Consider the following 14,320-nt stretch of genomic DNA (forward strand, 5'->3'; position numbering starts at 1 on the left):
TCTGACTGTCTCTGGCAGCTAACCCTTAAGATGCTATCTGGGACTTTTTGGTTTAAAGTGATTAAGAAGCGGATGTGATAGGAGCCATAAAATTATGCATGGCACAGAGATAGTGGATAGAGAAAAGCTTGTCTTCCTTTCTCATAATGCTAGAGCTTGTGGACGTCCAGTGAAGCTGAACTTCGAAAGCTCCCAGGACAGATAAATGAACACGGCACTCTCTCCCATAGGAAGCAGTGATGGCCAGCAACTTTGGATGGCTTTAAAAGAAGATTACACAAATTCATGGAGGATAAGGCTGTCAGTGGCTGCTAGCCATGATGGCAATGCTCTGCCTTCATTGTCAGAGATATATATGTTTCTAAATATACCATTTAAGAAAAACCTAACTCCTGAAACATCCCTATTCATTTTACAAACATCCCTATTCATCTCACAAATACAGGGATAAGGCTATTTTAGGGACTGAGGTAATCCAGAAATAAAGAACAATTTCATACTTTCAGAATAATGCTATTTTTAGACTTGAGGACCTTTGGCTCTGCAGATGTTGCTGAACTAAAACTCCCATCATCCCTAACCATCGGCCTTCTTGCTAGGACTGATGGGAGCTGTAGTTCAGCAACATCAGGAGGGCCAAAGGTTCCTCATCCATGATCCTAGACCCATGTTTCCCAAACCTGGTTGCCCAGCTGCTTTTGGACTACAGTTCCCATCATCCCTGACCACTGGTCTTGATAGCTAGGAATGATGGGAGTTGTAGTCCAAAAACAGCTGGAGACCCAAGTTTGGGAAACACTGTCCTTGACTATAGAATGACTTTCAGTGCCAACTTTCCATTGTTCTGTCCCCTTTTTCCAGGAGAAAACATAGATAATGGCTGCCTTTCTTCAGGACCTTCTGTTGATGCTGTGGTCCCCACTGATCTCACCAGCCTTTCACCTCGCCATTTTGTGGTTTACCGCTTTGCCTGCACTGTCACACGCCTTCTGGGAAGAGCCTTCTCTTTGCCAGCGCTGGTTCTCCTCTTGGCTCAAGCAGTACCCAAGCAAGGCCCTACGGAGGTTCAGTTTGCCAGAGATTCCTACTATGATGCCACCAACAGGTTCCTGTATATACTTTCATCACACCTGGAGAGTGCTGGGGGTTTTGTGACGGTGCTGCTGAATGCCATGGCACACATCAAAGCAGGTATAGTTAGGTGGAAGGAAGCTGTCAGACCATCCAACCCAGCACTGTCAACTCTGACTGACAGAGGCATTCAAAAGTGCCAGACATGTTCTTTTTTATATATATACTTGCCACCTGGTGGCAGAATTTAGCAGTGCAATGAAAATGACAGCCTTGTGCCAACATTCATGCTCTGAAACATCTAGATCAGGGGTCAGCAAACTTTTTCAGCAGTGGGCCGGTCCACTGTCCCTCAGACCTTGGGGGGGGGGGGGCGGACTATATTTTGGAAAAAAATAATGAATGAGTTCCTATGCCCCACAAATAACCCAGAGATGCATTTTAAATAAAAGGACACATTCTACTCATGTAAAAACATACTGATTCCCGGACCGTCTACGGGCCGGATTAAGAAGGCGATTGGGCTGGATCCGGCCCCCAGGCCTTAGTTTGCCTACCCATGATCTAATTCAATTATTTACTGCCTGTCCTCTTGAACTGGTCTTTGACCATAATAATGAATTATTATTATTATTATTATTATTATTAGTATTAGTATTAGTATTAGTATTAGTATTAGTATTAGTATTAGTATTAGTATTACTACTGCCTGTCCTAATGTCATTCTGATGTGGATTTCTCTGTCCCCTCTACCCAATGATAAAAAATAGGAGTGAAAGAAATGAATGGTCTCCTTCAGGAGGTTGTGGACTCTCCTTCCTTAGAGGTTTATAAGCAGAGGTTGGATGGCCATCTGTCATGGATTCTTTAGTTGAGATTCCTGCATTGCAGGGGTTGGACTAGATGACCTTCAGAGTCCTTTCTGAGTGTGATTCTATGTATTGCCAAGATGTTCAGACATTATTCAAGGGGAGGTAGAACTTGACATGGGGCTGCCATTTTTCCCAACAATCCCCAGTGTTTGTATTTTTTCACATGGTCCCTTGTTCCCTCCATGATATCTACAGCTAAAGGATACCAGGTCTCCTTTAACTGTAGATATGTCATGGAGTGAAACAGGGATCTTCTGCATGCAAAAGCATGTACTTCATAGTACTGAAGGCTGATTTGAATGCCTGGAATATAATGATGAAATTCTGACAATTGCCATGTCAAATGCAAAGAAGGCTGCTACACCCTGTGATCTAATGATATCCTTTCCGCATAATTGGGTGCAGGGAATTTTTTTTTTATCCTGTTTGTGTAGCAGGTATTTGTCACAACACTTCCTTCATTGTGATAAAGGTAAAGGTAAAGGTATCCCTGCCCGTACGGGCCAGTCTTGACAGACTCTGGTGTTGTGTGCCCATCTCACTTAAGAGGCCAGGGGCCAGCGCTGTCTGGAGACACTTCCGGGTCACGTGGCCAGCGTGACATCGCTGCTCTGGCCAGAGCCAGAGCCAGAGCCAGAGCCGCACACGGAAACGCCGTTTACCTTCCCGCTGGTAAGCGGTCCCTATTTATCTACTTGCACCCGGAGGTGCTTTCGAACTGCTAGGTTGGCAGGCGCTGGGACCGAGCAGCGGGAGCGCACCCCACCGCAGGGATTCGAACCGCTGACCTTTCGATCGGCAAGCCCTAGGCGCTGAGGCTTTAACCCACAGCGCCACCTGCGTCCCTGGTTTCATTGTGATAGTTTCCCCAATAATGTTCTACCTTTCTCGGTCTTCTTCTGCTGTTTGGGTAATATTGTAAGCAAGGACAAAAAGACCTTTTGCAGATCTTTTTTGTCTCTTCACTTCCTTCCTTAACCTTTCATTGCGCAAGATCATGGCAGAGGAAAGCAGAGAAACATCAGCTCCAAGAACTAGATCTGCAGAGCATATTACAGGAGAGAGTCTGGCCTCTTCCTTGTTTGTGCCTTATGCTAACAATAGCACAATGGAGGTGTGGGTTCCTGGCTTATGAGATGCTCTGCTGAAGGTTTTGCCTATTTCTAAATCTGCATCACACAAGCCCTGCCTAATAATGCAGACAGGCTTCCAAAAGGGCGAGCTGAAGATGGGTTTAGCTTACTGAATCTTCAAAACAGTCTCATCGCTTGACTGCTATGAGTAATTGGACAAAATTGTGGTTCAAACTTTAGCTAGCTTAAAAAAAATCTGTCTGGAGCTTGGCTCTCCTGAACTACATCTCATCTGGCCTGGATGGTTGCATGCAGAAAGGTGTAATATTGTGGCAAGGGACAGTGAACTGAACAAAACTCTGAATCTCCAGATGGGAGTGTCTAATGGAAAGGGGCTTCCACATTGAGTGAGGCTACATCTGGAGGATTCAAAGAATTCTGATGACACAGATCGGTCTTTTTATCTTTCTCCCAGGCTCTAAGGAAGCTATTCCTCCAAACGTTGGCTTTTGGAAAGAGCTCAACACAGCAGTGGCTGCCCTAGCTGATGCCTTTTTCCAGTGTTCTTGGGGAGCAGAAGAGACAGCAGGGAAGGTAATAAGTTTTCAGGTGTTCCGGCCAGATGTGCATGCTGTAGCACTACAAATGTGGCTCTAAATTGTAAATGGCACTTTCTAAAATGGTTCTGGAGCATGAGCTGCAAATGATCTTGCCAAATTCAGAGAAGCACAAAATCGGAAGGATAGTTGAATTCATAAGCACATGAGGAGAACCTGCTGGATTGTGCCAATGAGTCTATCATCCTGTTCTCACAGTGGCCAACTCTATGCCTGTGGGAAACCCTCAAGCAGGGCCTAAGCACAAGAGCCCTCAACTGGTAGGCAGAAGGATTACTGCCTTTGACTGTGGAGGTGCAGTATGGCCATCATGCCTAATAGCCATTGTCCTGCATAGATTTGCCCAATCCTCTTTTAAAACCATTCATGTGGGTGGCCTTCACTGTCCCATATAGGAGTGAGTTCCATTGTTGAACTAAGCGCTGCACAAAGAGGTAGTTTCTTTTCTCTATCCCCGAATTCCTATCCATTACAGTGGTACCTCTGGTTATGTACTTAATTCGTTCTGGAGGTCCGTTCTTAACCTGAAACTGTTCTTAACCTGAAGCACCACTTTAGCCAATGGGTCCTCCCACTGCCGCTGCACCGCCGGTGCACAATTTCTGTTCTCATCCTGAAGCAAAGTTCTTAACCCGAGGTAATATTTCTGGGTTAGCAGAGTCTGTAACCTGAAGCGTATGTAACCCGAGGTACCACTGTACATGATATAGGACATGGGTAGGCAAACTAAGGCCCATGGGCCGGATCCGGCCCAATTGCCTTTTAAATCCGGCCCACAGATGGTCTGGGAATCAGTGTGTTTTTACATGAGTAGAATGTGTGCTTTTATTTAAAATGCACCTCTGGGTTATTTGTGGGGCATAGGAATTCGTTCATTTTCCCCAAAAAATATAGTCCGGCCCCCCACAAGGTCTGAGGGACAGTGGACCAGCCCCCTGCTGAAAAGGTTTGCTGACCCCTGAATAGAAGTTTTAGAATCAGGCCAATTGATCCAGTGTGGTGTAATGGTTACAGTATATTGCTGGACTAAGACTTGGGAGACCAAAGTTCAAATCTCCAAGATCACACTGGGTGATCTTGAACATGTCGCCATCTCTCAGCCTAACCTACCTCCCAGGGTTGTTTAGAGGATGAAATTGAGAAAGAGAAAATTGTACCCGTCACCTTGCTCTCCTTAGATGAAAAGTGGGATATAATGTAACAACAACAACAACAACAACAACAACAACAACAACAACAACAACAACAACACATAATAATTCAGATCAGGATTCACAGAATCTAATTTCTCAGGCATCCCTACCTATTACTACAATCAGAAATAAAAGTTAGAAGTATTAAATTACAGAAAAAGGCTGCAGAATGTGAGTTGGAAGTTTTTAACTTCTGTGTATGCTTTCTGTTCTTTTGTTTTCAACCCCCAGCTTTTGGGTTGTGAAAAGAAAAACCCAAAAGCCTGAATTTCAAAGCAGCTGGATGCAAATAAAAATAAAAAAATAATCCCACGATGTCAGCAAAATCTTGGGCGCTCGATATTTCTGATGAATAGACCCTTTGATTAGGACCTCTAAAAGTTCTGCCTTCTGTGCTGATTCTTTCAGAATCCGATGAAAAATTGCTCGCCTGTTTGTTTAGCTGCTCGGTCGATTTTTGAAGAACTGCTGAGTCTCCGAATGTTGCCTGACTCTCGTTTCCTTGAGCAACACCCACGGGAAAGGTAGCTGATGTTGGTTTCACTAGATAAGTAATCCAAGATTGTGACAGACAAATAATTGTACTCGTGTCATATTGCTGTGTTGCAATATTAGTGCATATATTCCAATAACAAGGGCATTTTTCAGTTGCACAATTGATTATTTAGCTTATATAATGTTCCAATTCCTTCTTCCCTATCTCACCGAAATAGAGGAAGCTAGCCCTTTGTAATGAATTTTGTCTGTGTATTTAATATCGGTACATATATATTATCTGAAAATGGTCCTGTTTTTCATTTACATCACTGATAACAATTACTGAGCTTAGAGATAATTCTGAGAACAGTCACTGAGCTCAGATAATTCTATTGACATCTCCTTCAAGGAAGGGTTTGTGTGGAGTAAACTGCTAATAGTGGGAGCCCCATTTCTTGATAACTGGGCTACTGACAAGGAACAGAAGACTCTTGGAAAAAGGAGGCATCTGTCAATGTCCATTAGTTGACTCCATGCTTGTAGATTTGTGTCCGAAAGAAACCTTACCACCACTATAGTTTTCTATGTGCCAGGCAGAGTCAGTGAATAAGGGTATCAGCTGCATATACACCATGCACCTTCTCTGCCTCCCCCAGAAAGAATCCTGGATAAACTGTTCCCAGGATTCTTTTGGGAGTGGAAAACACACTTTAAATGTATGGTGTATGTGTGCAGCCATCTTCTCCTTTCCTAGTTGTAGAAATATTGGCTAGAGGGATCCAAGTGGTAAGCTGACAGGATCAGGCTTGGGTCAGATCCTGGCAGGCACAGGCAGCAAGTGCATTGGAGGGCCAGACAAAGAGTCTCAAATTGCAAAGGCAAGAGTTTATCATTTATTTTACTTTGGAAACAGTGTTTGCTGTGATGCAGTAACAAGACTGGGGCAAGATATTTCGGCACCTGTGGCAAACCACAAAATGGTGCAACCCCCCCCCCCACACACACACACTAGGGAAGAAGGGGTGAATGAAGATATACATCAAGAAGATATACATCAAGAATGGGCGTGGGGGGGATAAAGATCTACACTGGGAAAGTAGGGGAATCAAATCAACTTCACCTGGTGGTTGAAGTGGGAAACAAAGGCTGTCACAGGGCTCTCTCTGAATCATGCTGGATAGGTGCAGATCCTAGGAGACCCGAAAGGGCAGCCCCTGCCCATTTCCTCCCTAGGGATAGGAGGAGATCAGTACTGTCTCTAATTCAACAAGAAGCTGCTGTAGAGGCACCATTGGAGGTGCTACTGAAGAGAAGCCAGATCTTACTTCTGGCAACATCAGCAGGCAATGCTCTGCTGCCCCTCTGGATCCTGCCACTCAACATGGTCTCATCACATATTGCCTCATGGGTGGGCCAGTCCCATGCTATAAGGACCCAGGACCAGCCTGCCAGCAGCCCTGTCCTGCATTTTTTGAAGCAGCTTCTGGGAGTACAGAATTGCAATAGACAACATCTGAGGATTGTCTGTGTAAATAAATAAGTATGATGCCAGAGGCACATACCATATGCAACATAAGCTTGCTCAGAAGAATCGCTTAGATAACTGGAGCTATGTAGGGCGATATCCCTGCAGTAAAATGCCTTTCAAAAACCGTTCATTCATTTATCTACAGGATCTCATCTTCCCTTACAAGCAATGAATCAGACTCTGCCCTTGGGTAATATCCTGATACCAAATACAGGCAATCAACCCAGCAGTGCAGTTGTGCAACATCCATTCTTTTCCACGGGGATATCTCATAGTTCTCAGAAATTATTCTCAGTCTTCAATTATGCATCAATTATGTCCTCAATAGATAGAGGATTAAGAGACGATGTTGTGGCTGAAAGAGTTTCTAAGAAAACATGCTCTTACGTTTTTTGCTGGCCCAATGGTGTAAATTGAAAACACTCCACATTGGCCGATCTTGTTATGACCTCATTGCTCTGTGCAGCCTGCACCTGCCGACCTGTCAGCAACAAGTCAGCTGTATGCAAATTAGTATTAGAATTTTCATGCTTGGCAGTTGGAGGTATAACTGGCCTCCAGTTCTGGTTCTGCTTAGCTTGGAGCAGCTGGGTGCTGACTGAGCTCCATCAAAACTAAACTGGGGACAGGTTTTTTTTCTTCCTCATCCATCTGTGGGTTGGTCAGATTGGACACATGTAGCATTTTTCCTATTCTTTAGAAGGCAGAAGCAGTCAGAAATAGCCATGCAGTGGGAAAATGTGGACAAGGTAGGAGGAAGGTGATGTCTAACAAAACCTCCATGGGTAAAGGAATCTCCTTAGGGTGTTCCAGGCCCAACACACATCATAAGAACATAAGGGCTCTGCTGGATCAGGCCAGTGGCCCATCTAGTCCAGCGTCCTCTTCTCACAGTGGCCAACCAGAAGCCTGTGGGAAAGCTGCAGGCAGGACTTGAGCCCAAGAGCCCTCTCCCTTCCTGCGATCTCCAGCAACTGGTATTCAGATGCATTAATGTATCCAACCATCATGGCTAGTAGCCATGGATGGTCTTCTCCATGAATTTGTCCAGGCCTGTTTTGCTGGTGGCCATCACTGCCTCTTATGGGAGTGACTTCCATAGTTTAACTATGGACTGTGTGAAAAAGTGCTTTTTTAAAAAATCTGACCTGAATCTTCAAACATTCAGCTTTAGCTGAAGGTCCACTGGCTCCAGTGAGACAGCGTCCTCCATTGCCTCAGTGATTGATTTAGGCCACCAGGATGTCTGCAATGGCTCAATAACCTTCTGAAGCAAAGCAGCCATTTCAGGCAAGCTAGATTCTCTGGAACCAGATTGTTCACTTTCTAAACAGGCCCATCCTGCAAATAGCTCTGATGTAGTAGCAAGTGTAGAATCTCTCAATTTTTGAATGAGTTAGTAGCAGTTGCACTCCACCCCTAACTCAATTTGGTCTGGGAGTACAGCACTGGTTTAATATAACCCTCTCCGTCATGTGGTTCTTCCCTCCGATAAAGGAATGAGCCACAATAGATGATATTGGGAACCTAATGGATGCCTTGCTCCAGGAGGGCTCTCTAACCAGGTCAATTCTTTTCTCTCCTCTTTCCATCATTTCAAAGCATGGACAGAGAGCTTAATGCTAGCCCTCTGGATGCAGGCAGGTGCAACACACAGAAAATCCTACTTTCCTTTTTCCCCCTCTCTTCCTGTGTGTCTCAGATTGCAAGATTACAGAAGTTTCCTGCTGCAAGCAGAGCTTCAAAATATAATGGAAACTTCAGGGCAACTTGAGGAAAGAGCACACAGCAGTGAGAGGAAGACTTGGGCAGGAGATTCCTCTGACCTTCAGGTAGCTCACTTGACCTTAAATCAACTTGGCTCAACCTCCTGTAACTTAGAATAATAGAATTGTAGGGTTGGAAGGGATCTGAAGGGTCATCTAGTTCAGCCCCTTGCAAGACTTGTTTATGTCTGCTGTGTCAATATCATTTTTCTACAGTGGAAAGGAGTATGAGTTGTCCCATTGCACCTCCTACTTGCTCTAGTAGGTGGGGCCATGTAAATCAGGCTTGTCCACCATCCACCAGTGGAAGAAGACCCTTCCAGTTCTAGAAGAGTCTTTCTCTGATGTGCAGACCCTTTTTATGGAAATGTGTTGTTTTCTGGTGGCTGCCTTTTCATACCCCCCTTATGCAGATAGGGTGGGAAGGGGTTATTTATACGATGACTGGCACTTGGCCATTCTGAGCAAAACAATAATGGGCTTGCCAAAAGGTAAAAGGATGGGCAAAATGACCCCTGGTTCTAGATGAGCTGTTATTCCAAGACTGGAAGGCTCTGGACCCCAGACTACCTATTAAGGGAGATACATGGGTGACACTGGCCCATGTCTCTGTTGTGTACTTGTGAAAGCTGTGGAGAACCTCCTTTCTGCAGGCCTAATATAGCCTAGCAGTGGTTCTGGTTTGCTGTCTTCCCCAAGCCATGCCTACCCAGACTATACCGATCTCATCAGGTGGAGGGCAGGCAAAGGCTCCTTGTGGAAGTGGGTTTTGCAGGAGCCTCCCATCAGCCGACCAGAGTACCCATGGAACCTCTTTTTGCCTGCATGGTTTGATTTCAGATCATTCAGGCAAAAGAAAATGCTTCACTTGACATAATGTGTGTGAAATAGGTTGTTGACTCATGGGCAGATCTGACCACTGAATGGAAACAGCCCATGGTGTTGGGGGGGGGGGTCAAGATCCAGCCTGCTGGTCAGATCCAGTTCCCCACCCTGCTATATAATATGATACAATACCCTTCATGTTTCATAGACTGTCACTCACTGAGGACAGGATAAGGCTATTGCAATGACACAGCATTGTGGTTTAACAGCATTGTGGATAACATCAACATGTTATCAAAGAGACATGATGCGGGGAGGGAAGCATAGGTCAGTTCCATCCATGGATCTACCAATGATGTGCAATTTGGGCATCTGTGTGGCATGCCCAAGTGCATTAGAGGGTAGGGCTCTTGTGTCCTTTTCAGAAGGGCTACTCTTGCCTTTTTAGCAGTAAGAAATGACCTTCTGCAAATGATGAAAGTCTCTCTTCTACACAACTGTTCCAAAAGCAGCTGTGTCCTCGCTTGCATTTGGCCTCCTTCTTCTTAATGGTTTCCATTTTCTAGGTGAAGATTGAAGAGCTGGAGGAGATGCTGGATGGCTTGAATGAGGGCTTCTTCCAGCTGACATTGCAGGCCTTAACAATCCAAGAAGAAGAGGAACATCTGGACCGCGAACTCAGAGCACAAGAGGAGTCACCCTCATTTGCAGTATGTGCATACCACAATTTCATTGCAGGGGGCAGTGATGCAAATGACTATTATTTTAAATGCAGGTGAATATGCCTTGACAGTGCTCCTTGTATGCAAAGTGCTCAACAACCCAACATCTACACAACAGCCCCATAAGGCTGGGCATTGGGTTTAAGACTAGGAATGAACTAGGGAATAGTAATTTCGCATCCCTCTTTCAAACTCACTTCACACACATCATATGACAAGTGTGCTTGCTGCATGGATCCCTATGTCTACAATGATAAAAATGGCAATGCAAAGGAACATTTATTGAAACACTCTGGGGCATGTGGTGGACAAAAACCAGGAAATTGTAAGTTAGTGCCCAAGAGAGTGAGGCTGGGCAGACAGATCTCACTCATTCTATGATGAAGTTCCTCACTCAACATCTACTAGATAATCTGTTTACATCAGCCTTCCCCACCAGATGTTCCACGGCAGATGTTTTGGACTACCACCGCCATCAGCCTCCAGCCAGCATATCCAAAACATCTGGAGGGCATCCAGTTGGTTGAAGGTTGGCTTGCCTTCATTGAACACTCTTCAGTCACAAACTTGAAGCAAGTGCTTTGTAAGGCATCAGAACTGGAGGAAGGAGGCCACACAGTCTGGTTTGCTCTTCTTGAGTAGCACCAGAGTAATGAGAACCCAGATCTCCTGGTTTACAGCATCTTTCCTCAACCACTATTCCAGTAATTGCTTCAGGACAACTCACTGGCTTTCTTCTGCCTGTTTCCCACTTCCTCTCCTTCCTCCCCACCCATTGTACAGTCTGCAAGTTGTCTTCCTGAGGAGAAAGCACAGCACTTCTCGGAACATCTTGAATCTTGGGCTGCCAAGAGAGACCAAAGTGTGTTGCTGGGAATCAAGAGAAGTCTCATTGCGCAGAAAATCAAAGACGTTGAATCGGAACTGGCTCATTGTCTGAAAATCCATCATGGTGGTCAGCTCAGCAGCTGAGGGGAGACTGGCCAAAACTCTGAACCAGCAGGGAGCATTTAGTCGACTGTGTTTATTTCTTGCTGGAGTGATCAACTCTTTACTTAAATACCTAAATCTCTTGGGACCTAAAGTATTGCAGTAGGGGTGAATCCAAGTAGCAAATTGGAGGCAACTGTTTTGGATACCAAATGGTTTTAGGGCATGTGGATTACAATCTGGGGTCTTCTTATCATTTCTCTTTTTAAAATATTTGGGATCAGAGAGAAGGGGCTTTCAATGGCAGTGAGGGGATTTCTCAACTTTTGTTGTAACTTTCAAAAGTTCACCAGTTTGCCTGCTACTGCTCCTTCCTTTCCAGTTAGTATCTAGGAAGGAAATTTTAAGTGCTCAGTAGATGTGCATTACTGATGTGTTGTGAGCAATATCATGTGAGTATTGTGCAGTTACAGAGTTATAATCCAATGTGCACATGATTTTCTTTGTACTTGCCAGTTTCAAATGAAAATAGGCAATAACTTTTTCAAAGGAGAAGGGAAGCCAAAAACAGGGTTTGGTCATTGCAGGTGTCAAAAATGAACAGAAGGAAAGGTGGTTAGTTCTGGCTCAAGATGACTTTGCATGAAAGAGAAGGTATGTATGGAATGTGTACACACAGAGAGGAAGTTTGAAAAATGGCAGTTTTGTTTACAGTATAATAATAATAATAATAATAATAATAATAATAATAATAATAATAAAAAATTTTATTTATATCCCGCCCTCCCCAGCCGAAGCTGGGCTCAGGGCAGCTAACAACAATCAAAATAATCCAACGATTCTAAAAACATTTCATTATAAAAATTAATTAAAATCAAATTGACGGCAACCATTAAGCAAAATTCTGTGCAGATTGCCAGAGAAGGGGGGTCAGGCTGCGCCCTGACCAAAGGCCTGGTGGAACAGCTCTGTCTTGCAGGCCCTGCGGAAAGATGTCAACTCCCGCAGGGCCCTAGTCTCTTGTGACAGAGCGTTCCACCAGATTGGAGCCGTGGCCGAAAAGGCCCTGGCTCTAGTTGAGGCCAGCCTAACCTCTCTGTGGCCTGGGATCTTCAAGATGTTTTTATTTGCAGACCGTAAGTTCCTCTGTGGGACATACCAGGAGAGGCGGTCCCGTAGGTACGAGGATCCTAGGCCGTATAGGGCTTTAAAGGTTAAAACCAGCACCTTAAACCTGATCCTGTACTCCACCGGGAGCCAGTGCAGCTGGTATAGTATCGGATGAATGTGATCTCGCAGCAAAGACCCCATAAGGAGTCTTGCCACGGCATTCTGCACCCGCTGGAGTTTCTGGGTCAGTCTCAAGGGTAGCCCCACATAGAACGAGTTACAATAATCCAGTCTGGAGGTGACCGTTGCGTGGATCACAGTGACTAGGTCAGGGCGAGAGAGATAAGGAGCCAACTGCTTAGCTTGGCGGAGATGAAAAAATGCCGCCTTTGTTATAGCTGTAATCTGCGCCTCCATAGAGAGGGAGGTATCGAAGATTACACCCAAACTCTTAACGGATGATGCTGGCACTAATTGCACCCCCGCAAGAGATGGGAGTTGCCCCCTCAATCCCATATCGCCCCGTCCCAGCCAGAGGACCTCTGTCTTCAAAGGAGACAAAATGACAGTTCTGAATTAATCTGATACACACCCAAAGAGTGGGTGGACATCTGAAAGGTTGCAGAATCCATAACTGCTAATCTGATGGATGCAGTTGAAAAATACGTGCATTATGTTGTAAAGTCGAGCAAAAATGTTAATTTCCATGGGAGATAAAAATGCAAATATAATAATGCCACATTTGAGAAATATTTGTTAGGTAGTTTATCTGAAAATCATCATGTAAATATTCAAAATGTGAGAGGAATCAGGATTGTGGTTGTGCCTCATGCTTCATGTTCTCAGTGGGAAAATAAATTCTGTTTGATCCTGTAACGAGTATCACAATAGTCACTATGAGCATCTATAACAGCCGAACCACCTGACAAAGCAGACACTACTTGGAGAGCATTCGGATGTGGGGATTATTGTGTTACTTTGCCTGATTATAATGCTAGCGCCTCAGATTCTATCCCAGATTCTAATGTTCATTCCTTTTACACTGCATTACCCATTGTGTTATGGAACTGTGGCTTTTTTATTGCTACACTGCCTTTTCACACTAAATTTTCAATGACGGGAATAGAGCTGTGTGCTGGAATACCTCCCAGAGGTCAAGTGAAATTGCAACACACAAAAAACTCCCGTGCTTTTCTGGGTAACCGGGGTTGGAGACAGTTTTTCCCCCCCTCTGGAAGCAAATGCTGTGGAAATGAGTGCTAAACTTCTGCTAGATTTTTCCAGAAGTGGCTTTTATGTTGTATAAGAGATCATGTGAAATTTGGAAATTATCAGGTAAGGAAATAAATGAAAACAGTATAAATTGCCCTCTGGATGCAGCCTCAGTGCCTCCTGCTACAACTAAGAGGGCCTAACACACTTTATGTTTGAGAAACATGACACCCGAAGTAGCATAATGGGGTATCCTGTACTTTAATTGGGTGAGTCCCCTTGGGTGGGTTCCCCATGCTTTAATGCAGACACTCCAAGTGTCTCTCTTTTCCAGAGACAGTCTCAGATTTACAAAAACTGTCCTGGTCTCTGATTTGATCCCAGAATGTCTCACTTTTCCTTAGAATATCCCTATTTTCATCAGCAAGATGTTGGAGGGTATGGCAAGACATCCTTATTTTCATTGGAGAAATGCTGGACAGTATGGAGTTGTGCAACCTCTGAGCCAAGGAGATAAGTAACTATATAACCTTTAGAAGACATTTGAAGGCAGCCCTTTATAGGGAAGGTATATAGTGTTTAATGTTTTATGATGTCTTTGTATATGTTGGAAACTGCCCAGAGTGGCTGGGGCAACCCAGTCAGATGGGTAGGGTATAAATTATTATTATTATTATTATTATTATTATTATTATTATTATTATTACTACTACTACTAGATGTTGTTGTTGTTGTTTAGTCATTTAGTCGTGTCCGACTCTTCGTGACCCCATGTACCAGAGCACGCCAGGCACTCTTGCCTTCCACTGCCTCCCGCAGTTTGGTCAAACTCATGTTTGTGGCTTCGAGAACACTGTCCAACCATCTCATCCTCTATCATCCCCTTCTCCTTGTGCCCTCCATCTTTCCCAACATCAGGGTCTT

The 14,320-nt window shown here is 44.5% G+C and overlaps 1 protein-coding gene across 8 annotated transcripts in view; it reads left to right on the plus strand.

Moving 5' to 3' along the window:
* Positions 1-14,320, plus strand: part of LOC307203588 (uncharacterized protein) — a 151,077-nt gene that overhangs the window by 136,326 nt on the left and 431 nt on the right. For 4 of the 8 annotated variants that reach the window (XM_079954463.1, XM_079954465.1, XM_079954469.1 and 1 more), the window contains 6 exons: positions 862-1,191; positions 3,492-3,610; positions 5,235-5,350; positions 8,534-8,663; positions 9,989-10,132; positions 10,928-11,228. In XM_079954463.1, coding sequence (XP_079810589.1) covers positions 862-1,191; positions 3,492-3,610; positions 5,235-5,350; positions 8,534-8,663; positions 9,989-10,132; positions 10,928-11,116 — 1,028 coding nt within the window. In that variant the 3' untranslated portion in view covers positions 11,117-11,228. Of the gene's footprint in view, positions 1-861; positions 1,192-3,491; positions 3,611-5,234; positions 5,351-8,533; positions 8,664-9,988; positions 10,133-10,927; positions 11,229-11,590; positions 11,816-13,800; positions 13,965-14,320 lie in introns of those variants that run through there. The other 4 variants (XR_013833309.1, XM_079954466.1, XM_079954467.1 and 1 more) reach the window with 4 other exon arrangements.

The sequence above is a fragment of the Podarcis cretensis genome, assembly GCF_951804945.1.
Source record: "Podarcis cretensis genome assembly, chromosome: 15".
Classification (NCBI taxonomy): domain Eukaryota; kingdom Metazoa; phylum Chordata; class Lepidosauria; order Squamata; family Lacertidae; genus Podarcis; species Podarcis cretensis.